This window comes from Olea europaea, chromosome 19 (assembly GCF_002742605.1).
Source record: "Olea europaea var. sylvestris chromosome 19, O_europaea_v1, whole genome shotgun sequence".
NCBI lineage: Eukaryota > Viridiplantae > Streptophyta > Magnoliopsida > Lamiales > Oleaceae > Olea > Olea europaea.
Window position 1 is genome coordinate 10,720,518 of NC_036255.1, and position 25,168 is coordinate 10,745,685.

Below are 25,168 nucleotides of genomic sequence, written 5' to 3' on the forward strand. Positions count from 1 at the left end.
GTGAAATTGCATTGATTCAAACTCAAGTAGGGGATATTAACAAGTACTTCAAAAGCAACAATGTGAATGCGTTGAATGAGGATGAAGTAGAGATTCAACCTGCCCATGTTAATGAAGTAGATAGTACGGATGAAGAAGTGAGTCAACCTGATTATGTTAATGAAGTAGATGATAAAGAAGAAGAAGTGATGAAACCGGCCTCTAATAATGAAGAAGATGATAAGGAAGAAGATGGTTCATTTTCTCTAAATTTGGATGATCCCGGGAATTGGAGAATCATTGATCAGAAAACAAGAGATTACTTAGTTGAAAGGGGTCCAAAAAGAGTTGATAACATCTCATTTGCGAAAGATTGTACAAATAGACATTTCGATTCTTCACAATATAAGCGACTGCTACGAAATGGGCAAACAATTGATAGAAGATGGCTAGTATATTCAATATCTATGGACAGGATCTTCTGCTTTTGTTGCAAGTTATTTAAAACACCCAAAAATGTGACCAAAGTTGGCCAACTAGGTAATGATGGATTCAAAGATTGGCATAATTTGCATCGGTCTATTAAAAGTCATGAAGGAAATGAAGACCATTTATGTTGCATGACTGACTGGATTGAATTGGAAAATAGGCTTCGAACAAAAACTACAATTGATAAAAGCGTTGAATTGTTGATCAATGCAGAAAGAGAACATTGGAGGCATGTATTAACAAGGATAATTGCTATTGTTAAAAGACTCACCAAAAATACCTTGTCATTTTGAGGAGATGATGAGAGACTAAATGTTGAGAATAATGGCCTATTTTTACAAATGGTGGAAATGGTTTGTGAGTTTGATCCAGTAATGAAAGAGTACCTTCGGCAGGTTAATGCAAGAGAGATTCAATATACGTATCTTGGCAAAAAAATCAAAAATTAGTTGATATAGTTGTTGGCTAATGATGTGAGAAATGCAATTGTTAAGAAAGTTAAACATGCAAAATATTTCGCGGTTATACTTGATTGTACTCCAGATGCAAGTCGTGAGGAGCAGATGTCTTTAATAGTACGATTTGTAGATGATTCAGCAAACTTACCTATAGTTGAGGAACATTGGCTTGAATTTTTGAAGGTAGATGACACAACAGGACTTGGACTTGCAACCGAGCTTCAAAAGGCTTTAATCAAACTTGATCTGGATATTGATGATATTAGAGGGCAAGGGTATGATAATGGATCTAATATGAGCGGGAAGCACAAAGGTGTACAAAAAAGAGTACATGAAATGAATCCCCGAGCTTTCTATACTCCATGTAGTGCTCATAGTCTAAATCTAGCATTATGTGATATGGTGAATTGTTGTTCCAAAGCTGTATCCTTCTTCGTAGTGATACAACGCATCTACACTTTATTTTCCTCTTCTACCAAGCGATGAAAAATTTTCAAAGATAATGTAAAAGGGTTGACGGTAAAGCCATTGTCACAAACACGTTGGGAAAGTCATGTTGAGAGTGTGAAGCCTATAATGGAGCAAACTGCACAGATAAGAGAAGCCTTACTTAATTTGGCAAAATCTAACGAAGATCCTAAAGTGAAAAGTGAAGCCGAGTCGTTAGCAACACATGAACTTCAGAATTTTGAGTTCTTGCTTGGCATAGTAATCTGGTACAGGTTGTTGCATGCAGTCAATATTGTGAGTAAATTTCTTCAAACTGAATCCATGAATATTGATCATGCTATTAATCTATTGCAAGGACTTGTTTTATTTTTTGAAGATTATAGAGAAATCGGATTTGTCGTTGCTATGGATGAAGCAACAAAAAAGACAAATGAAATGGGAATTGAAGCTGTATTTACAGAAAAACGCATAATTCGAAGGAAAAAACATTTTGATGAAAGCAGTAGTGATGAGGTAAAGCAATCGGCAGAAGAATCTTTTAGAGTTGAGTACTTTGTTTTTATAATTGATCAAGCTCTATCTTCTCTGAGGGGTCGATTTGAACAATTCAAACAATATGACGACATATTTGGATTTTTGTTTAATTTGAAAAGGTTAAGGGATGCAACTTTATCAAATTTGTTGAACTCTTGTATGAATCTTGAGAAATATCTTGAACATGATGGGCGCTCAGACATCAGTGGAGATGATTTATGTTCGGAGTTACAAGTCTTGAAGATTTCTGTACCAAATGAAACAACAAGAGCAATTGAAGTGCTGCAATATTTGAAGACTCACAATATTTGTTACCCAAATGCTTATATTGCTTACAAAATTTTGTTAACCATACCGGTTACAGTTGCATCTGCGGAAAGAAGCTTCTCAAAATTGAAGTTGATCAAGACCTATTTTCAATCAACTATGTCACAAGAAAGATTAAACGGATTGGCTATGTTATCAATAGAAAAAGAAATGGTTGGGCAGCTAAATTATTCAGATTTGATTGATGTTTTTGCCTCTAAAACGGCAAGACGAATAGTATTCAACTAATTGTTTGAAACATTGTTGGTTTTGATGGTTTATAATATAAATCGTTTCTATAATATATTTAGTTGTTGTTTTAGTGTTAGTTTTTTAAGTTAGTAATAGATCGCATAATATACCGTTGAATTTTATATTTAAATTGCTTTTGTTGGGGGGCCTACTTTACACGCTTCGCCTCAGGGCCCATAAATCACAGGACCGGCTCTGGTAACAGTTACCTGCCAAAGTAAAACCCCTTGAGAATATATGCCATCAAAAGTCCAGCCTGCAAGCAGAAAGAAAACCACAAAGATGATGTTTCCATGTAAATAATAAAATGTTAGGCTTTACCTAGATCAGTTGGTAGTGGCGAGACTCAGATTTTCAAAAATATATAAATCTATCATGAGATACACATCGTGTGAGATTTCATGTAATTCTTAAAGAAAATAGATTCCTGGAAAAAGGCGTGGACATATATGACGGTAATTGGCAGCAACCTTTCTTGGCTTTTGTCGAGACAGCAGTGATCTGCAACTCTACATATGTACAAGAAAATTGCACCAAGATATCTTTATTACATGAGGAATTAAATCAATGGAGAATTAGGTACGAAGAAGAGACTTGTCGCAATTCTATCGAGATTAATCAATCGGTTTCTATGATAAATAATTCTCTATTCGTCTAAGTCATTTCCATGTGCAGAGGGATTTATATCAAATAAATACAAACACAAGTATTAACAGCAATCAAACTTTTTAAAACAACATAATCAAGGTATGTATCTTATAGGGTACTCTTTTATGATTAAATTAAGCTTGAGATACATTTGAAGGACAAATTATATTATGGGCCATGCTATGGGTATATTGGGGGATCCATAATGGTGTCCAAATGGATCCCCTAATGTACTACTAGATTAATCCTTATATTATTATGCATGTATGGTTTTTCAATAACGGGGAAATCCGCACTCGCTACCTTTTGAGTTCACCCCTCGGGCTGACGTAATAGTTTGCAAACAACGCCAGTCAAATAAACCGTACTGGGCAAGCCCTGTGCAACAGTCTCAACCAAAAAAGTGTTGGTATGGAGAATCAAACTCATGATCAAAGGTCTTCACGCTAATCTATTTCACCAATTCGACCATCCCATGAGGAGCTGCATGTACGTAATATTAAATTTACGGACTATGGTCCACTGTCTAAGTCAAATAAGAGTTAACAAATTATACTCAAATCTCCATATTTTATTATTATGTTTTCGACACTGCATTCCATCAAATGTACTCAGGTTGAGGTGACCGCATGATACATCTCAATGGTGCAAATGATAGAAGTGAGGTTGTCTCAATCTTGCTGACAATTGCAGTGTAAGAGTTAGATTCCTGAGATATTAAATTGCACTTTTTGTGAGCACCAATGTACAGATAAGGTCTAGTTTCCTGGCCTATTTGGATATATCCTGTGATTTTCCTCCCTCACGATGCTCCAATAACGAGACGATGGGGCTCTCAATATTGGGGTTTAACCTTTTACTCAGTTTGAGGTTGTGTATAAAAAAGTACAAGCCCTTGGCATCAATGAATCAGAATTCAGAAACAAAATAGAAGTTGACGTACGATGATGGATTCGTTAACCCATCGACTTTCTCCGAGCAAATGACCAATACGCTAAATAGAAGCATAGAACCGCCACAAAAATAGTAATCGGAACGACTTGTTCATGGCTTTCCCAAATGTTTATTGTAAAATCCGAAATCCCCATTCTTCTCCTTGATTTCACAATGTCTGTGTTTTCTATTGAGTAGCGGACATAGAATTCTGGAATCAAATACTCAGTAGCACTGTGTGAGAAACAAAAGGAAGCAGAGATCTTCCATGCTGTAGTGGCGATTAAACAGTGGCACCTGGCACATAATATCCGCCTTGAAGATACGGGTCGAATGGAGCCCAACTGTAGGACAACATCGCCCTCACAGCATCCGCTCTTACGATTAACTGGGCCTGATTCTATGGGCTTACCTCCAACCCAAATGGATCTGAAATATAATCACAGCATAGCAACCCAAAATTATATAAATGTTCATCTGCAGCAACTCAAGGATCATCTCAATTTCTCGAAATAAATTGAATTCGTGAAATAGTTTCACTCAGGTAAATTTAATTTCATTTTCTAGATTTTTTTGAATTACTTATAGTGTTAATTTTTATGTGGATTTATATATAGTTTAATGATTGTTATTGTGAATTTATTGCATATCTTGTGTTTGATAAAATTCCTCACACAGATGTGTTTTGATGCTTTTCATATTTCGCTTCATATACCTCCCAGTAGAGCGGGAAAGATGAAATTGATCGCTCAACATTTTGTTCTGATACCCTATATTATAATGGTCGACTAAAGGAATATTTTTGTTTTCATAGTGATTTCGATAATGGATACAATTCTGAAAAATTTAGAGCTTGGAATTTCTGAAGTCTGTTGCCTTTATTCATGGCCAGTTGTTAATAAATAGTTATAAGGAGGTTAAAACAGTGTTAGAAGTATGGGATAGAGCAATTGGTACGATATAATCACAGATTCACAAGATTTGACAAAGTTTTGTACTGGCTGCCATTTCTATGTAGTGATTTCCTAAAAGGAACACATTTAAGTTTGGATATTTCAAGATATAGGCGAAACCTTATATTTTTTGTTTGATTTTTGTCTCGTTTGTGTAATTGAATAGATTATTTTGGTGAAGAGAACAAACAATTACAGATGGTATCGTGCTTCCCATCAACGCCAAAAAAGCTGGCGATAACAGTTGCATACTTCATTGGTGGAGCCTCGTTGTTTGCATTTGGTTTGCATCTTTCACATGTAAATGCTGCTCCTCAACAAGCTCGGATCAAAGCTCGGAACGACTTTGTTAGAGAGAGATTGAGAAAGAAATACGGGGACACAAGTGTGCAGCCTAAATGAGCATCACGGTATACCATGCACTAACAAGTCTCAAGATTTACGGGGGTCTTAGTTTGACTCGTGTTATCATGTTTGGTTAATCTTAGAAAGATTACTTTTAAGTAACTTAAAAGTAAGTTATCCAAAGATATCTGCTAAAAAAGAGTTTTTTTTTTTTTTTTTTTTTTTTTTTTTTTTTTTAAAGCTTAATCAAACATGCTTTAACATGTAGAGATTTTGAAATTATATTAGCAGGGTGTACTTTTTTCTCCTGATATTTGCATCATGTTTAACTTGTTTATAAATAGTTTAAACTGGTAGAAATGAGTCACAAGTGGGTAGTGCTCGTAAGTCCCTTGAAATGTGCGGATAAAAAGAGGCTTGAACGTTTTATAAACATAAGCCAAACAGAGGCTAAATTTAATTTAATCTCATAGCTTACTCCGACAGTGATTTTCTCACGTGATCCCTCATTCATGTCTCTTAACTTCTGATTTCTTGCATGTTGTGGTTGATTTGTGGGGCGAATTCAACTACTAACCTGAATATGTTACAAGTAGAACCTGCGCTTGTTGCATTTTACTTCAGTTCAGTGATGTGTTTCAAAGTTGAATGCAAAGAGGCTGGGCAATTTAATGACCCTTCAAATATTCAATTCTCAGTCCATCTCCAAGACAGCTGGTCATTCACTGATTTAAATGCATTTGTCCCAATAATTCTTAGGAGTCGAAATTAATATTAACAATAGATTTTTACTATTTGGAACAGTCATGTAATTCTCATTGTACATTCGCGTATGCTAAATATCTCCTCGTGTTCTTGTTATTTAGTTGTTTTTGGCAGGATGAAATTATGAGCGTCTAGACAGTTTATAAGAGTGAGTTGGTGGTTTTTTTTACCGGCTATAGGGACTACATTGTGTTGGAGTGGGCTCGTTTTTAGGTATAACGTATCTTATTTTAGTTTGTGAGGTCGAAGAAAGAAGATTAGCTCATGGATTTCCTACTACCATACAAGATCCACGCCGTGAAAGTTGATGATGCAAATGAGTGGAATGCTATTGGTTCGCAACGAATAGTTGGAGCTCATAAATGACTCTCCTACGCTGATCAGGACAGTCCCCTACCTTGACCTTCGTCTCTGGTAGCGCTACTTATCTAGTTCAAAGTTGAAATAGAGGTCTTTCAAAACAACATGAACATTGATACGAATATTCTTTTCCATTACAGATAGTGTTACAGTTGATATTTCGGGAAGTTGGGAGCTCGATTTGGAAATAATTTGTTTCCAATGAATGTAAACTCTAGTAGGATCTTTCCTCACAACGGGACTCGTGCCATCGCAAGTTCTTTGCCATAAATGAAGAACTTGCAAACATAATGATTACACCATGACAATCTCGACTCTTTAAACCATAATTCATTTGTGCTATCTATTAAATTGTGCGATTGTTAACATGCATTTTCTACCACATTATCCACTGCAATTCGCTGAAGATGAACTTCCAACAAAATTTCTTATAATCAGCCATATTTTGACCATTTTCACCAGGGATGGGAAGTGACATTAGGATAACAGCAGCTGTATTGTAATGAGAAACGGAAGAAAAATATGTCATTGGTAGAAAATTCATTACATAACAGCTCAAAATTTCAACTAAATATGAAAAAGATCAAGCTAACTTGTGTCTTACAGGAAGTGAAAGAGGAGATTTTGAAGGAAACATTCTTTGAGTTACGAGAGAAATTTATGAAGCCCCGCTAGCACCCTTTCCTTTCTTCCTTTGAAGTTTCTTCATGTAAAACTCCAACTCTTTGCCCTCCAAAATATATCTAACAAAATATATATATAAAATATTCATCGTCAAGGAGGGATCAAGCATGATAGAATATTATTAAATAAACAATCGATGACTAAATTGATGCTAAACAGGGTATTAGGCAAATGTTTTATGCTGAGAAGGATCAGAAACATGTATTAGTCTTGAAATAAGTTATCACAAAAAATAATTAATTAGATAAACAATCATCTAGAAGAAAATTCTAGCATTAAGTTAAACAAGTTATTCTGATCAGAAACATGTATTAGTCTTGAAATAAGTTATCATCAATAATAATTTATTAGATAAACAGTCATCCAGAAGAAAATTCAAGCATGTAGTTAATCAGGTTTACATGTTATTCTGAAAAAATATGGCAAACAAAAATGTTCTATGGACTCTCTACACTAAAAATAAATAAGTTTGCAAGATTGATTTCAGGAATAAGGTGGCTATATTATTTCATACAACAAGCCGTTTGCCCATATCTGTCAAATTGGACTGCATAAAAAAAAATCCCATCTTCTCTTTTAAATGTATGTTGTATTCTCTTATATCAACACTTATAGGAGGCAAAAAATATCATGGAAAGACATTAGTTGATACATATCCTGAAAGAATAACGATGCACAGTGCTACATGGGTCCGACTTGAAAGGGGAATGGTGACAACATTTAATTCAATGGTCAAGAAATAACAGAAATGAAGAGGAATATACATACCCATCAGCACGACCACACTGGCCGGGGCGTGAAGAGATTGCAGCTAAAAGACGGCCACCGCCGAATTGCTCCTCAACATGTGGATCAAGCTTGCGATCCTGTTGACGCTTCTGCAGTTTCCTCTGGACATGGTTGCTTTTCTTTGTCTCTTCTACAGCACCCTCGGTCTCCTAAAACACAGTCAAGCAAAATCATGAGCAAACATCAGAGATCAAATTTTGCTAAACTATGAAGCATAACAAACATCATATGCATATAAGTGAGCTGAGCTCTCAATCTCTCCTCTTTCTTCTTAAGATGCTTATTTTTTTCTTTTGAACTAGGCTACAAATTCTCCTCACAGAATGACATTTGTAATTTAATGATGTCAATGTATGTAAACTGTGCATGCTATTGTACACATGTATTTTGGTACTTGACTAACAAACAAGATCTTCCGATATCAATAGCCAAGTCTAAGAAAAGTGACACCACCCAACATATTCTGATGACTGTATACTTCATTGGGGGACTCGATGCATCCCAGTCTTGTAAATCAACATGCATATCTACCTGGGATAAATTACATATTGGTATTTTTGTAATCAATAAGCCCAAGTAAACGGAATTTAAAAAATAGTTCAAAATTGCTCGAGAATGGGCTGATTAGGTTGAATCAGAATGAGAATGACCACGGTTGTCCAAATTTTCCATCCATGACTGCAACTCGTTTTCTCTTCAAAATTACATACGTTATAACTACAAGAAGAAAAGGATTTGCTTACATGAGAAACAAAAAGAATGTTGTTTCTTCCTATATTTTTATTTGAGATAACTACAGAAACAGTCTTGAAGTTTACAGGCACCTGTTTCAAAAATTATTATAGAGATTCTATTACATTTTTTTACCCAAACATATTCTCACTTGCTAGTTTTTAAGGCTCTTTTCAGAAAGAAAACAAAATGCATAATACCTGAACTCTTCTAAAAAAAAAAAAAAAAAAAAAGTTTCCCAAGCTATCCCCACCCAACAAACCGAGGAAGTGGGAAGATGAATTTTTCTAAAAGAATTTCTTTTTTATCATAAGGGCAATTGTGTATTAGGCAAATTTTGCATTATAAAAAGCTTTCAGAAACCATAAAAGGGGGAAGTGGTGCGATAAGATCCTGTACTGGTGGCTGATCTCTGCAGACAAACAAATCACACCAAGGCAAAGACCAAACACGAGAAGATTTTATATTCTGTATTTGGAGAAAAACTGCGAACACAGTAAAATAGATAGATGGCAGTGAACAGAGGGCCTTTTGCTATGTAAAAAAATTCAACGGCAATGAAATGAAACAAATGGGTATTCGGCTTACGAGAGGCCAATGCTCTCCTACTAGTTTCTTCTCAATCTTTTTGCATGGCTTTCTAGTCCCCTCTACTTCTATTTATAGACCTCCTCTAACTAACTAAGTCCAATCATCCCTTCCCTAACAGATTCTGTTACTTCCCAATTAGCTATTACCTCCTGCTGCAGGGTCCTAGAATATGTAAATTGTATAGGAGGCTATCATGGTGCAACTTAGGGGTGTCTTTGTAATTTTAGAACCGAAAAGAGGCTTCTTGGTGGTCATTCAACTCAGATATCTCTGCAGTTATCTTGTCCCCATTTATTTCAAAAATGGTCGAGTTTGTATATCAGTTATGCCAATATACCATCAAAGCTGCAGTACTGAAAACATGGAGCCTACTTTTATGTACCCTTCATTTTAATTGGTCTATGGTTAAGTGAAAACAATTATTTAAATTCAAAATTTATTTTCAAATTTAAAACAAGTGCTTTTAGTAAAAAGCTCTTTTGTCATTAATGGTTGTGCTGTTACTATACTGAATTTATCATTACAGATTGTGATGTTAAGTCAATCTAATATCAAGATTGTACTTATGTTACTCTATTCTAATCTGAATTATGTATCTTGATGATAAGTTTAACTGCAAAAGTGTCAACAAAATCCATCGAGCCACTACTTCATGAATCGTGTAAAGTATTTCACTTAAATATAAAGCCTATTGCACTTCTTATATTAATCTATTTGTAATATGTATTCATAATATCACACAGAAAACTTGAGTATCAACTCATACTATTCCAATATTTCGTGATTGATATTGATTACTGAAAGATGGGAGACTATACAGCAACTAATCACATATAAAAGGCAATTTTTGACCCACAAAAAGAACAACGAGTGCACTGGTAGTCAAGCATAGATGATAGAAAACCCATTAAACAATGTGAGAAGTGAATACCTCTCCTTCTTTCTTGACGGCAGCCTTCTTCTTGCGACCAATGTCAACTCCATAGTGCTGAAGATACCACTGCTTAAAAGGTGCAGCATCCACCTGAACAATTGCGCTCTTCACCAAAGTCTGGGTCCTCACCAACTCATTATTAGAAGCATTATAAACCACATCGAGAATACGAGTCTTCCGGGTCACAGCCTCACTACCCCAAGAGTAGTTCCCTGTGTCCAACCTCAAAGCACGCCATTTCACATTACCTCCTCGAACCCTCACCCTACGTACTGTCTTGTTACTTGACAACTTTGTGTTTGCTGGCTGTCTACCAAGCTCGTACCTTGGAACAGACAAGACAGGTACATCAAGAAAAAAATTCTCATGCAGCTCAATGGATGCAGCAATCAGACCATAACGAACAAACAATTATAGAAATCAAGGGTTATATTACAACTATTTCGAACATTGAACATAAGGGAGAAGCTATTTTGTTATTCGTAAACTGAACACAGAACACCAATTCATGTCACAATTTTTTGCCTTCACATATAAAGAGACACGAAAGTCAAAAAACAAAAAAACAAAAAAACAAAACTCGAGAAAAAATAGGTTTACAGAATTAGTAACGATTTAAGAAAGAATTATAGAATCGATTTACTCCAACAAGTTTTAGGTGATTTTCAATTGAAAAAAAATAAGGATTGCATCGACCAATATCAGTAACAGGGAGACTCGAATAGTTTTCGAGAAAAACAAACAAACTCAAAAGACATAAAAGGTGATGAGAGCGTATTTATTATTTTCTATGAAAATTACTTTCTCTTCTTCCTCCAAGCCTTCTTCTTTCCTCCAGTGGCACGCCTCTTGTGCATGGAATCCCGTGAAATACCTGTATATTTACACCATTCCCGTTCATTTTAACAAATAGTTCCAAATTTAAAAAATCATGGGGATATGAAGCGCATTGATTTATTTAATTACCCATGGTTGCCGGCGGTACTTTCTAGGTTTCCGAGGAATCCCCCAGCAGCAGCAGCAGCAGCAGCAGAAGCAGAAGAAAGAGAAAATGGAGGAAGTGCGACGGCGTAGAGAACTGGGTTTTTACTTTTTACCTCCTCACTCAAAACCCTAGCTGACAAAATTACACAGGTGCCCTTTCACTTTTAAGAAAACAACATCCGTGTCCGTATAAATTATAATTACGCACGTGTCTAGGCTTGGCAAATCTCCCGAATCGAATCCGAACTGAACCCGACGATTCTTGTCAAATTAAATATCCGAACGGGTATTTGAATTGAGAACCGACGGGTACGGTTCGATTCTCGGTTCTAGACGAATAACCAAATATTTCTAATTTTTTTTTATATTGAGTAAATCAAATTATTTTAATTTTAATTTTAAATTTTTCTAAACAAATTAACAAATTAACAATTTCTAAATCCAAATTTTTGGACCAGTAATTTGTTTCATTTCTAATTTTTTAATTTTTGGTCCAATTTCCCATTTTGTTGTTTTATTTCTTAGTCCAACAAGATTCAATCCACTAAATAATCATAAACACCTACACTAAAGTGCATGACGTTGTCTCAACTCTCGCACTCACTCTCGTAGCCTCGCTAACATTTCAAAACCTATACAATCGTCGGTCGACACTGTGACCTCTGAATCTCCGATCGAAACTGTGACCTCCGTCGATCGAAACTTTGACTGTAGCAATCATTTGAATAAGGTAGTCTACTAGTCTCTGATATTCTAAAATCATTGAATGTATTATTAGTTGTATTTATATAATGTTATTATAAATATTAAAAAATTTAATTATAGTACAGAACCGAACGGAACCGAACCCAAACGGTTCCATAATTATATTTAGACCCGACGATTCCATTTACTAGATACCCGAAAATTTTGGTTCGATTTGGGCCTCTTTAGAACGTATACATAAAGAGTTATATACATCTGTGTGTAAATCATTATATAACTCTTTATGTATATGTGCTTAAATTTTATTTACTTTTCATACAAATTCCATACTTACAATTAAACGTACCATAATTACAAACACGAATAATGTTTCTTGTACATAATTGAGTTACATAATGTTTTACATATAGATGTATCAAAAACAAAGTGGGAAAGTTTTTTTAACAATGCAACTTATATATAAAGAGTTACATAATGATTTACACACAGATGTGTCAAAAAAAAAGTGGAGAAATTGTTATTTGATTGAGAAAATTGTAACACAATCATATCTCATTATATCATATGTATGTAAATAATAATATACATGTAGTACAACAAATTTTTTTGTTGAAAAACTTATAATCCAATCATATTTCATTATATCATGTGTATGTAAACAATTATTTACATGTATCATAATCACTACAAACACTAGGCTAGCAAACGAAGCGAGGCGACTCAGTTCGCACTCAATGTAAGCCGTGAGATAAGTCAAGCTATAATATCTTCATTCGAATCACTCTTAACACGCACGAGTTTACTTACCCTATCAGTGCACGATGCTATCACCCCAAAATAAACGGCCAGAAAAATTGAATTCAAATGTTTTTTAATAAAAAAAAAAAAAAAAAAAAACATTTTTTTTTTTTTTTTTTTTTTTTAATTTGTTAAAAAAATTAAAATTTTTTTAAAAAAAAAAAAAAAAAAAAAAAAAAACATTTTCATTAACATCCCTAACGACACTCGAATCTTATGTTATACCACATTACCTCTTTGTGTAAAAAGAGCAACTTACGTCTATTAAAAATTATCTATAGATTTACAGAATAAATTTTTTTTTTTATATACTTAAACAATGCTTTCTATGTTAACTCCTGATTTTGATTATTTCAAGAAACATCCATCCTTATCTTTTATTTCACATTTTCTCATATGCAAATGTCCAATTAATTCAAATATAGTTTAATATTTTAAAAAGTATAGTACTATAAAAATTAAGTCTTTTGGAGATGATGAGATCTGATATTGAACATCATCATTTAATGCATTTCTTTCACAAAATTGTGCACCATGTACTCTAATTATGACTGATATTTGGATTGCACAACAGTAGAAGAGGACACTGCATAATTCAGCGTACATAATACAATTAGGACATAATAAGAGCTTTACGATTCACTATCACTTAACAAAGCAAAACATTTTGTTGCAATGCATTCAGTTGAAAATAGAAGAGCGTTAAACTGTTAATCAAGTGAATTTTTTTTTTTTTTTTTTTTAAGCAAAGATGATCTTTAAGATTGCCTCATTTTCTCAAGAGTGTGGCAAAAAGAAGCAAAAGACTCCTTCAGTTCGTGAGGAAGGGGAATTGCCAAAGGAGTAAGCACATCGAAGGGCCTTCCTTTGCTGCCCAAGGAAGCCGGCAAAGCAAGTGCAGGCTGCTGCTTGTTTAGACCTTCGATAATAAACGAGAACGCCCCAAATGTGAGACAGCTTTGAAGTAGAGCTTGTGGGGCACCTGGAAAGATAAAATAGCAAAATAAGATTAATTTTCGTACCAACAGATTTTACCTTAAGTGGACAGCCTAGATGCTGCCACGGCCCACCCTCAGATGCATATATATACATGCATGCACAAACTCACCACCATGGAAGAAATGCAAATTAACAGCAGAAGAACAGAAGCACACCATAATGGTCGACCTAATTTTGTAGTCACTTTGGAAGCCATTATTAGGCAGCATTAGGCCAGACATGAAATTTTATGGCTTCAAATTTATGAAATCAACTTTAACTAAGCTTTATGAGGACAAATTCGAGATTTGGAGGCTTCCAAATGAAGTTCGGTTCAAAATTTAAAATTGACTGAAATAAAGCAGGAAATCCAAGTAAGGGTTTGAGAGTAAATTGCATTATTTAGAACAGTAATAAATGAATGTCAAAAAATCAACCTATGAATGCTTACAGATGTCGTTTATCAGTTATACACAGACAAAAAATAACAGAATGACTTGTTAATGTCTGGGAATTAGGATGGCATCACTGAGAGTGAGAGTAGAGGTGCTTGGCCACACTAGCCAGCAAAGGGGCTTGAGGATTCTGAAATATATAGGTCATTCTCTAAATTGGGTATATGTAATTACTTAAGGGTGCATATATCACATATTTAACACTGGAGAAAGGAGGGAGAGTGAAGAGGTCAAAATACCTGGATAGCTTAAAGCAAGACCTGTGCAACATCCTGCAACTCCTGCATTGATGACTGTAGAGAAAGATAAGTCACACGCAGAATGGTCAACTCAAGAATTTATTTTCAAATGATGTCTTACCATCATCTTTCCCCCGCAACCTCTTCATAAAGCATACAACTAAACTGTGAACTCCAGACAGAACCGCAAATGTCTGGAACGCAAAGTAAGATAAAAAAATTTTAAGATGAAAGATCCGTGCCTTAAGTAATGGATGAGAAAGTTTATTGTGGACCAACAATTACAGTTCCCATACCTTAGCAGAAGATCCTGCCTCAGAAAATGATCCTTTCAAACCTTTCTTTTTAATTAATCCTGAACCTGAGACACATAACACATCATATGATATTTTAATCAACTACAGCAAACTCAGAAGGCATGAATTTTTCTGGAATAATGTCACTTGTACATAATGGAGTTATTTAATCGTTTACATATAGATGAGGTTTCAAAAAGAGATTGGAATTTTTATTTTTTTATTTTTTTAATTTGGTTAAAGAAATTCATACCCAATCATATCTCACCACATGATCCCTATGTAAATCATTATGTACATATAGCTCAACCGTTTTTCTTGAATATCCTAGTAGGCCAACTAAAAGAGGTCGGAAGACTAGTTTTTTAGTCATGAATTTTTTAATTGATAATGAAGTTTTAGCAATATAATCATAGCTCCCATAATAATCTGAATAAACAGTGTCCACATTATCTACGTAAATTAATCTCGTCTGAGTGCCAAGTTCTTATCGTGGATATTTTCACAAGCTCTACATCAGAGAAAGCCCGCAGCACAATTATGAAATTTGCATAACCTGACCTTCAGAATTCACCTTAATCATAATCCAGACTAGCGCATTCAAATTATAACTACTAGAAAATTATTTCACTGATATCTGAAATAGAGGAAAGGGTAAAGAATTTAACAGGAGATAGCAATATCAATATTGCTTGAAAATTAAACACATTAATAAGAGTAATACGTCAGGGTTCACATTGGGGTGTATGAACACCTGAATGAAGCTTATACGGTTTATATTGACTTGGATTCTCCAACCTCATTAGCTAGCTTTTGGGTCTAGCTTTCCCAATTGAGCGTGACAATGGTATCAAAGCAAGTATCATGTCTTCTAGTCTCGATTATCACTTAGAGTGTATGGGCACCTGGTTGATGTGGACGTCGAGTCGGAAGCATGGTGATTTGTCATGGTTACCACTGGGGTTCATGGGCACCTAAAACCCACATTGGAAGTGTAAGCTTCCTTTGTGTGGTTTATATTGGCTTGGTTCTCTGACCTAATTAACTAGCTTTTGGGGTCTGGCTTTCACAATTGAGCGTTAATAATACAAAGCAATTCTCCATGTGTATGAGAAGCAATTCATACAGGCATATACAATTGAACTGCTATTACATGTTTGGCAGTACTCTGGACAATATAACTAACAAAATTTTTATCTTAATTTTTCCAGAAAAATATTCCATTAGTGCCAAACGGTGAATTTTTCCTTAATTTTGCAGTCCTCGGTGAATTGTCACAATACCCCAACTTTAAACCATCACACGTACACTCTACTTAAATAGCTAAACATGGAAAGAAAAGACAAATAAAATAGTAAAACAACCAAAAATTAGGTTACCGTAGCCGAAAATGGATCCCATGAAAGCGCCGGCGGCTGAGTCACCGGCGAAACGAAGAAGGCAAACGAGTGGCGGACTGGACGGATTGGCTGTAGTGCTGGCAGTTAGTGCGTCAGAAGACAAGTTAGAAATAGGAGTTGGAAGGTTCTCGACTTCGGAGTCGGAGTCGGAGTCGGAACTCGGATTGCTCGCTGGCGTCGACATCTTTAAAAAATATAAACCCTAATTTTCGGTGAATACAAACGCTTTCAACATCTACTTCTGAAACTTTTTAGGATTTTTGTGATGAGATATTTTGTTCGCATATACCCTTACAGCACTACGTCGTCGTCTCGCATTGCACTTCTTTTTACAACGACAATATTGCACCATTAGTCCTCAACCTTTCTCAAATAAAAATAACTAGTCAGTTTCAGAGCTGTTTGGTAGTGATTTTAAAAATTGATTTTTTGATCATTAGGAGAAAAGTAAGGTCCACCTGTAAGAGAAGAAGTCAAATATGACGGCTTTGAGGCAAAAAATCGCTCCCAAACAAGCTGTCAATTGTTATGTACTATCTAAAATGAGATTTGGACTCGAATTCATTATAAATGCAACATTTATTTTCCAAAAATAAATAACATTTTATAAAAGTAAAAAGAAAGTGACAATTTTTAACTTGAAAAAGTAACTTACAGTTATTTTCAATGTTAGCCAAACATGATCTAATAAGAAGAACAAACATGAAAGCAGATATTTAGTTTTGTAAGAGACAAAGATATGTTGTCAATACAGGTATAAAAATTCTAACTCGAAAAAGTAACTTTCATTTAGTTTTACTGTTAGCAAACAAAAATCAATGCAGTTATTTACTTTTACAACGGACAGATTTTTTTTTGATACACACAATAGTGTCCATCTAACAACATAAATCAAATTGCTAAAAAATGAAATGTAAAAGATGTACAGCAGAGCTTCACAAGCAAGTACAGGAGAGAAGTGTATGAATGCAGGGACCTAAGCAGGGTCCAATGCACTTTTATGTTTTCCTCCTAGTATGATGATTATCAATTGACTCAGTAATGTTCTTGGTATATTGCTCCAAATTCGGCTCGCCAAGATTGATCATCGTCAGGGATTGGGGTTGTATCTTGGTGTATTAAATCGGAGTCCTCATGATAAAGAGGCTGTAATGCTGCTTGAGGCAATCTGCTCTCTGCAAGATACTGTTTCATCGTGCTCATCTCCATCTTGTGCTTTCTCTTCAGTTTCTCTATTTGTTTCTTTAAATTTTCATTCTCTTCCTGGATCATAGTATTCTTCTCCTGCAAAGATAGGGGGAAAAATTAAGAAATGGGATTTGACAGCCTTCTGGAGACATATGCCATTTTCCACCTCATCTAAAAGTTTAAGCTATTGTAGAAGGGATGAATTTAATTTATGTCTTCAACATCAAGAAACTTCCGTACTGGAAACAATCATAAATGAGGTAGCCTTTTCTTTCAGAATGAAAGACAGGAGAGTATATATGATCTCAGCAACCAAAGGCTGTATTTCCAAGAAAAAAGAAATGAGGATCATGGGAAAACATGACCTAAATATAGTTACCTCAGCCACTGAAGTCTCTTCCTCAGCTTCCCTCAACCTAGCAAGTAGTTCACCTGCAGCATGTACAGCTTCTGCAGTGTCTTTGATCTGAATTCTAAGACTCTGATTCTCCTTTTTCAGCAGCTTCTTCTCCCTTTCCCTTTCCATCCTCAAAGCTGAAAGCTCCCGTGCTAGTGACTTTGCAAAACGAGAACCACAACCTCTGGCTCCTGCTTTTGCAGCTGCCCTTTTCACCTCTGCTATACCTTCCATAATTGTTCGATGCTTTCCCTCCAAGTCATTGTACTTCTCCTGCAGGTCAGCATAGTGCTCGACCAGTCTGGCATGCCCAGTGATAGCTCTTTTGAGTGCATCATCCAATTCCTCTGTACAGATTTTCTCTAATCTCAACTCCATCTCCACCTTCTCTGCTCGTTGACGGTTAGATTGGATTTCAATTCTCAATTCATCAGTTAATGAAATCCAATCACTTTCCATTTCCATCCATTTTTTTCTTTCCTTTTCAATTTCTTCCTCACTATTACCTCGAGCACATGCACTACTTCTTCTCAACTGGATTGATTGCAACAACAAAGAGGATTTGAGTCTGTCAACTGATCTGTCTGTAGGTGTAACAGTATATGACTGCAATTTGCTCCTTAGAATTTCAACTTCTTTGAGAAGTGCTTCCCTCTCTTCCACATCAAAGGATTCGTTCCCCCTGCTAAGATTCAACTCTTCCTGGCCTTCTTTTATTTCACACTTCTCCTTTATAACCTCCGGCTCATGATTTCCTTGACCATCCCATGTCAGAAGCTGTGAAGGAACGAATAGATATGCACAAGAACACAGATAATAAGCATAGATGACAAAAGAACCATTACCATTCAGAAGAATAGTAAAATTCCTAACCTTATTTTCATTAATTGGTGAGTTGCATTTCTCAATTTTGTGCTCATTGGTAGAATTCTCATTTGTCTTGCAATTGCATTTCTTTAGCTGCAATAAACCGGTTTATCAGAAATGTGTATATTATAATTAAGCAGGTTTGAAAGTTTATTGAGTACAAGAATTTATTACCAATAGATTTAAATGCTCTATTTTAGCTGCTTGCTCCTTGCAAATACTGTCAAGCTCCTTCTCTCTTTTAATAGCCATAGCCAAATCTCTCTCTACATCAAGCTAAAAGAGGACAATGGAAAGAAAAGTAAATTAACTGATGGCAGCACAAACAGAAATTATGATATAATAATTGACATACCCTGGTCACTTGAGTAGATAATCTATTAAAACTCCCTGATCTGTCCACTGGAACCATCCATGAATTTATACTATCCTTGGCTTCATTAGAGGTAGAAATTTCTCTCCCCCGGCATGTCATACAGACAAAGGAAGCAAAGGGTGCATCTGAAGATTGTTCGTCATGTGGTGAGGTTTGAACAGAGGCATAGACCTTTTCAGTTGTTGGACAAGATTTGAGTGCAAAGTGTTCAAAAGAGAAGGAAGATAATGATCTAGTTGATGCAGAGTTCTCCTGGTGGTGGTCAATGATCTGTAAGCCTCTGTTCAAGCTATCAGTTAAGGATTCAGTTGGGCTTGGAAATATTCTAGAAGACCTTACAGAGGATTTAATATGATCATGTTGTTGATTCGACTGTCCGACATCCAGACTTTTGGATGTCACAACATCGTGATTCGACCGATGATTTGGTGAGAACTTCTCTCTTTTAATAGCCATAGCCAAATCTCTCTCTACATCAAGCTAAAAGAGGACAATGGAAAGAAAAGTAAATTAACTGATAGCACAAACAGAAATTATGATATAATAATTGACATACCCTGGTCACTTGAGTAGATAATCTATTAAAACTCCCTGATCTGTCCACTGGAACCATCCATGAATTTATACTATCCTTGGCTTCATTAGAGGTAGAAATTTCTCTCCCCCGGCATGTCATACAGACAAAGGAAGCAAAGGGTGCATCTGAAGATTGTTCGTCATGTGGTGAGGTTTGAACAGAGGCATAGACCTTTTCAGTTGTTGGACAAGATTTGAGTGCAAAGTGTTCAAAAGAGAAGGAAGATAATGATCTAGTTGATGCAGAGTTCTCCTGGTGGTGGTCAATGATCTGTAAGCCTCTGTTCAAGCTATCAGTTAAGGATTCAGTTGGGCTTGGAAATATTCTAGAAGACCTTACAGAGGATTTAATATGATCATGTTGTTGATTCGACTGTCCGACATCCAGACTTTTGGATGTCACAACATCGTGATTCGACCGATGATTTGGTGAGAACACTGTTCTTTTCCTTTGAGTACTTATTTTTGGAGACTCGGAGAACACAGGACCTTGGAGGACTGCACGATGAGGGCATTCACTGATTGACAAGCTACTGCTTGATGAAGGATGAATGGCCATTGACTTCTTCAGGATACTATCGACGTCACCTGCTGATATGGTGTTGTTTAAATCTGGAATTTCTGATTGAGATACTCTTGAACTAATTTCTTCACAGTCGCTTTCTTCTGAACAGCTCAAGTAATGTTCACAGGCCTGATCTGTCTCACAACCTTCTGCAGAGTATAATTGATTGCAATCTCTGTTCTCAGAATTTTCTTCATGTGATCTATGTAAATTATCAATCTGAAATCTTAGTTCTTTTACATCATCCTCGTTGACGGGTATTTCCTTTTCAGAATCATTGTCTTCGCATTGTAAGATCAGTGAACGATTCAGGCTCAGTCTTAACTGATTCACACTTTCACGAACACTTCGTCCTCTGAAGTTCCTTTGATTGCTAGTGAATGAGTTGCGTGAAATGGACTTAGCTTTTATAAGTTCTTCCTGCATTGATCCAAGACATTTTAAGTTCAAAAAATAACTTCTTAATAGAAAAATGGCTCCCGTAGGATCAAGTAAAAGTACCTTCAGCTGGCGAATCTGGTTGCTGAGATCATCAACATCATCTTCTGTTATTTCATTTATTACAGGTTCATTCTTCACGAGCTTCGCCCGCTGTCCAAATCTAAGTGTGCTTATTGTTTCATTATTGCTCCTTCATGGAAAGAAATAGGTTATTCGATTACACGAAAACGGTGTGAATTGGGGAAGAAGAAAAAGATGAAAAATGGAAGACACAAAATGAAACATGTCATTTATCAATATCCAGATGTGTAGAATTTTATTAAAACCAAAATTACATGCATCAGTTTTCTTCATTATGAACATCCGTCCCCAAGACCATATTACACATTTTTCTTGTATTAAAAAGGTTTGTATTGTCCAGTACCTGTTATCAGGAGAAATGGCACACATAATGGAGAGTTTGGCATTGCCACCAAATGATTCTCTCAACACATGAGTTAGACAAGAACTTCTATACGGAACATCTTCGGCTCTCCCAGAATTACTTCTCTGTGCAAGGATGTTTACTAAGTGCCTGCAGTAATCAGAGAGATTTTTAGTCAATGTATGTGAATTAGTATATTTCATGTGCAACCATACATCAGATTCTGAAGAATTAGATCAATACAACCATAAAAATACAATAAAAGGAATACATAAGATTATCACAAAAACGTATTGTACATTAATTTTTTTATTGTCCTTGCTATCATCATAACTACTCTCGTCTTTATTATCATTCTGCAAGTAAATTATTTCTTCACACATTGATAACTTTTTATGCCAACATTTTCTGACCGGTGACACCACCTTAGTCTTAGGGGACATTAAATGCTTATGAGGTTTCAAGGTGTTCAGCAGTCACTTGACATCTGATAACTGCGCATATGTGCTAAAATAGCTAGGAATATTGCAATCTATTAAAAAGAAAGGAAAGGAAAAAAAAAACACTAAGCATATAAGGAGAAACAAACACTAGACAACCATAATGACAATCTCATTTATGCTTCAAAGATGTTCATTGCTCATACCCGAGTTGTGACGTGGACTTCTTTACATACTTTCCTTCTTTTACAAGCTGTCTGCTAGCATCATCAAGTAAAGTTCTCTCAAAACCAGCAAGGTCTACCATGCTGATTCTACTAGTCTTGGAACTCCCAAAGCATTTTGATGAGGATTCCTGGGCATTGTATTGAAAGAAAGTAAATATTTGTAGCAAAAGTCAAACTGGATATTAAAAAAAGTATGAAATGCTTGCATAAAGAATGATTTTTAATTTAAGGTTGACTCGTTCATGACTACCAGCTTTCAGCATAAAACAACTATGATTTTATTCAGGCTCATAAACCAAAGTGGAGAGCTACGAAGTGAATTTTCTCTAAGTAACAACAAAAATTTAGTTCCAAAAGAAGATTATGTTAAGACAATTTCTAAAATTACTTGAAACTATTGTACTTTGCCAATGTTACCTTACACCAGGTCTCAATTATGAACGTGAATACAGTATGTGATCTTGAACTCTTGGAATTTATGCTTGTAGCACCAACCTTTCTACTCGAAAGCCCCTGCAGTATAAAACCAACTCTAACTTTAAGTGGTAAAGAAAACTGCCATAAACATCCAGGCCAATGACATTTAATATGCTAGCAAGTCGACCAAATGAAGTACAAAATTCTGACAGTCTTCATGTTTGCTACCTTAATTAAGATTTGGATGACATCCTCGTAACTGGTTACGTACTCCTCAGTCAAGTTCTCTATATAAAACCCATTTCTGGCATCATCTTTTATCTGTAAAATTTGAACCTTCTAGTTATATCATAATGTGTACATAAAAAATGCCTTAACATATTGACAATATAATTAGAGATTCTTTTACTGTCTCTTTTGAAAAAAAAGAGATAAATTGCACCTCTAGATTTCGCTGCGTCGGGTCCAGTAGATCTCCAATTTTCTCATTATATATCTGCAGTAGCAAATCATACATAATGCAGTCAATGCAATGATATAACACACTTTTCATTAACGCTTATTAGGAGAATGAAAATAATTACCTCAAGAAACGAGCACCGGCATTGATAATTTATCTGTTTGCCTTCATAATTCTCTTGCTCCTGAGTCATTAAAAAATAAATAAAAAAATCAAACAACAATCAGTCCCAACTCCCACATCACCAGATCCCATTTTTCTTAGTCAACTGAGAGATATAACTTACCTTTTGAATCTCAGAGAACAGACTTTGAAAAATGCGTGGTGCAATACCCTGAAGTCCACTATCTGATGGACCCTCAACCATAGCACTGGGGGGACCCCACATTGTGTAAGACTTTCCACTGCCAGTCTAGTAAAACACAAGCCAAATCGCATCAAGATAAACAGATTGACACAGCATAAATGGATTGCAAGTCAGCCAAAGCTACCTGCCCATAAGCCAAGAGCGATATATTGTAGCCAGCCAATGCATCCTTCACCACTGGGGCACCAACTGATTGATATACTTCCTCCTAAAAATTACAGATCCACAACTTCATAAATCAAACTAGATGTTTATATTTTTTTAAAATTAATTCAATAGAAACAACCTGAAATCTCGATTTCCACATTCATTCAAAATTATTTGTTGGTAAACTTAGAAATTGAATACTGGAGAGAAAAAAATAAAAGGTTTGGAAATGATTCTAAAACCTGAGTTGAATTCGAGTCGAAAACCGCGTCGAAGGTGAACTTTCTGGCACCAACAGATACTGAATCGTTAGAAACTTTTCTAACTGTCTGAAATCCACCTCCACTGTAATTAGTGGGTCTTAATCTCGCCACAACCTATCCACAAGCCCAAAAAATCAAACACGTTTAAATTATAGCCTAAACAGTTAACCATAAAATTAAAATTCAACATTTTCACTATTTAGGTACCAAACCTAATTGGAGTATAGAATTCAGGAAAAATCCCATCGAAATAATCAGATGAGAAAAATAACGTGATTTAACCTAAAAATATAATCAATTCGAGATTCAACCAATTTCACTGTCTAGGATTCATAAAATGGAAAAAGTAAGAGTCAAGTTCAAGTACCTTGACAGTTGTATCTGGGGCCTTGGGTGCTTTATCTTCCAACACGGAGGTGGTATCTTCTACTTTATGGGAATTTACTAAGGGTTTTCTAGGTGAATTTTTGGGTAATGAAATTGAACCTGACAGTGGAGGATCGCTGATCTGAATGTTTGGATCCGGAGGTGCAATGTTTTCACTGTTCGATTTGGACTTCGCACGGCGTGTCAAATTCATGTTTTGCTTCGATTTAGGAAATAAATTCTTGAATGGTGAGACGGAGGCAGATATGCTTCCCAAGTATCTGTTCTCTGAGATTTCAGCATTGGACTTCAACATGATTCGATAATTCAATTTTCTATAGAAATTCTGAGTAAATTTTTTTTTGAAGATTACAATTTACAAACAGTTGGTTATCTGTGTGTTTGTGTGTGAGAGAGAGTATAGAGACAGCGAGATGATTTGGTTCAAATGCTGATTGAATAGAGCCGTTAGAAGAGATGACCGTTGAGCAACGCGGAGCGTTTAAAAACTTGAAGTGTGGACCTCATTGTGAATGACAGTAGGGGTCGGTTCTACCAAAATAATCACTGAACGTCCAATTTTTTAGCTATATCATAATCGCACCATAAATACGTAAGTTGGTTCAATTCGACTCGATTAGAGCGATTAATAACCACGAAAATAAATTATTTTTCATAAGTCTAGCCGTCAAATTGAAAAACAAAAAGTAAATGAAAACAAAAACACAATACTAAGCCAATTTAACAAATAATATCCCAAATGAAAATGCAAACAATATTCCAATTCCCAAATGCAATTTCCATATATGTTTAATATTTGTGTAGTAGGGTGTAGGGTTACTAGGCCCCTTTTTGTTTCATGTTCTTTCCCTAATGAAATGAAAAATATTTGAATTTCTATCTTTTATATGGGATCCGTAACTACTATATTTTTCATTCTCATTCTTACATAAATGGAAAACAAATGAGGCCTAGGTTAGGTTAGTTGGACTTAGCGGGTTAGTAATGAGCCAAAATTTTGGGTTGGACAAAATCATAAAAAGAATAGTGGAAAGTTCAATTATCCAATTAATTTTTTTTAACGGGTAATTGGTTCGGGGCAATCGTCGGCGTAAATACCATGCCCGTCCCGCCTCGCCTCGAACCAGGACATTAAAATCAAATACCATATCCACCTCATTGTGCCATCTGTTTGGGTTTTTTTCTCGCCCTATTCAATTCGATTAATCGTGGTTTTCGATTTTGACAGTTCGAATTGTCATTCCTCATGGGATCACAACATTTCAATCACATATATCTTCAATTTTTATCAAAATATACTAAAACTCTAATTTTACTCCCCATCAGATAATAAATATACATTTACATCACATTGTTTTATAAGTGCACTAAAGTTTAATTGCATAAAAAGTCCATAACATTTATTTATTGTTATATTTATGTTTCAAATATTCTCCCATTGCATTTTTATCAGAAAAATTTTCATTAATTATTACTTCTTGTCCCTAACGTGATGTCCGTCAAAAAAATTGTTAAGCGGGCTACATCATAACTTATTTGTCCCTCGTTTTTTTTTTTTTTAAATATGCA

The 25,168-nt window shown here is 35.4% G+C and overlaps 4 protein-coding genes and 1 long non-coding RNA gene across 7 annotated transcripts in view; 2 read left to right on the forward strand and 3 right to left on the reverse strand.

Moving 5' to 3' along the window:
• The window catches only part of LOC111368345, a 4,533-nt gene extending 2,226 nt beyond the window's left edge, over nt 1-2,307 (forward strand). The window contains exons 2-6 of the mRNA XM_022989576.1: nt 31-185; nt 963-1,253; nt 1,521-1,924; nt 2,030-2,159; nt 2,275-2,307. Of these exons, the coding sequence (XP_022845344.1) occupies nt 31-185; nt 963-1,253; nt 1,521-1,924; nt 2,030-2,159; nt 2,275-2,307 (1,013 nt within the window). The remainder of the gene's footprint in view (nt 1-30; nt 186-962; nt 1,254-1,520; nt 1,925-2,029; nt 2,160-2,274) is intronic.
• A 1,721-nt stretch (nt 2,308-4,028) lies between these two features.
• LOC111368811 lies at nt 4,029-7,033 on the forward strand. The gene is made up of 3 exons (XR_002698049.1): nt 4,029-4,593; nt 5,169-6,526; nt 6,613-7,033. It is a non-coding gene; the product is annotated as an uncharacterized LOC111368811 (long non-coding RNA).
• Nucleotides 6,881-11,322, reverse strand: LOC111368810 (40S ribosomal protein S8-like). Of its 2 annotated transcripts, XR_002698048.1 has the most exons (6): nt 11,169-11,322; nt 11,004-11,076; nt 10,200-10,527; nt 7,925-8,094; nt 7,077-7,215; nt 6,881-6,964 (listed from the first exon to the last, which is right to left on the reverse strand). XR_002698048.1 is itself a non-coding variant. In XM_022990272.1 (5 exons), exons 1-5 carry the CDS (start codon nt 11,170-11,172, stop codon nt 7,131-7,133), a joined length of 660 nt encoding a protein of 219 aa, XP_022846040.1. In that variant the 5' UTR covers nt 11,173-11,322; the 3' UTR covers nt 6,950-7,130. The 2 variants fall into 2 exon arrangements, 1 of the variants encoding a protein (XP_022846040.1); XM_022990272.1 differs by having other exon boundaries at nt 6,950-7,215.
• Nucleotides 11,323-13,226: 1,904 nt separating this feature from the next.
• On the reverse strand, nt 13,227-16,333 carry LOC111368812 (mitochondrial import inner membrane translocase subunit TIM22-2). The gene is made up of 5 exons (XM_022990273.1): nt 16,037-16,333; nt 14,658-14,722; nt 14,483-14,555; nt 14,362-14,415; nt 13,227-13,671 (listed from the first exon to the last, which is right to left on the reverse strand). The coding sequence occupies exons 1-5, from the start codon at nt 16,239-16,241 to the stop codon at nt 13,448-13,450; spliced, it is 621 nt and encodes a 206-aa protein (XP_022846041.1). The 5' UTR covers nt 16,242-16,333; the 3' UTR covers nt 13,227-13,447.
• Nucleotides 16,334-16,827: 494 nt separating this feature from the next.
• Nucleotides 16,828-24,089, reverse strand: LOC111368813 (kinesin-like protein KIN-12F). Of its 2 annotated transcripts, none has more exons than XM_022990274.1 (17): nt 23,580-24,089; nt 23,192-23,326; nt 22,927-23,010; nt 22,722-22,847; nt 22,560-22,619; nt 22,418-22,471; nt 22,204-22,296; nt 21,976-22,071; nt 21,538-21,686; nt 20,892-21,041; nt 20,528-20,657; nt 19,891-20,446; nt 18,865-19,313; nt 18,684-18,785; nt 18,516-18,602; nt 17,625-18,419; nt 16,828-17,341 (listed from the first exon to the last, which is right to left on the reverse strand). In XM_022990274.1, the coding sequence occupies exons 1-17, from the start codon at nt 23,892-23,894 to the stop codon at nt 17,093-17,095; spliced, it is 3,630 nt and encodes a 1,209-aa protein (XP_022846042.1). In that variant the 5' UTR covers nt 23,895-24,089; the 3' UTR covers nt 16,828-17,092. The 2 variants fall into 2 exon arrangements, with proteins under 2 accessions (XP_022846042.1, XP_022846043.1); XM_022990275.1 differs by having other exon boundaries at nt 18,865-19,310; nt 19,888-20,446.
• Nucleotides 24,090-25,168: the final 1,079 nt, after the last annotated feature.

Coding starts and splice junctions, on each gene's coding strand:
- LOC111368810 (XM_022990272.1), bottom strand. Junction 8,095..10,199: donor CCGTCAAGAAAGAAGGAGAG/GTATTCACTTCT, acceptor ACTGTGTTTTAG/GAGACCGAGGGTGCTGTAGA. Junction 7,216..7,924: donor CAGTGTGGTCGTGCTGATGG/GTATGTATATTC, acceptor ATATTTTGTTAG/ATATATTTTGGAGGGCAAAG.
- LOC111368812 (XM_022990273.1), bottom strand. CDS start 16,241: ATGTCGACGCCAGCGAGCAATCCGAGTTCCGACTCCGACTCCGACTCC. Junction 14,416..14,482: donor GTTGCGGGGGAAAGATGATG/GTAAGACATCAT, acceptor CTTTCTCTACAG/TCATCAATGCAGGAGTTGCA. Junction 13,672..14,361: donor TCTTGCTTTAAGCTATCCAG/GTATTTTGACCT, acceptor TTATCTTTCCAG/GTGCCCCACAAGCTCTACTT.
- LOC111368813 (XM_022990274.1), bottom strand. CDS start 23,894: ATGTTGAAGTCCAATGCTGAAATCTCAGAGAACAGATACTTGGGAAGC. Junction 21,042..21,537: donor AAGTCCACGTCACAACTCGG/GTATGAGCAATG, acceptor TGATTACTGCAG/GCACTTAGTAAACATCCTTG. Junction 18,420..18,515: donor CACCAATTAATGAAAATAAG/GTTAGGAATTTT, acceptor GTTCCTTCACAG/CTTCTGACATGGGATGGTCA.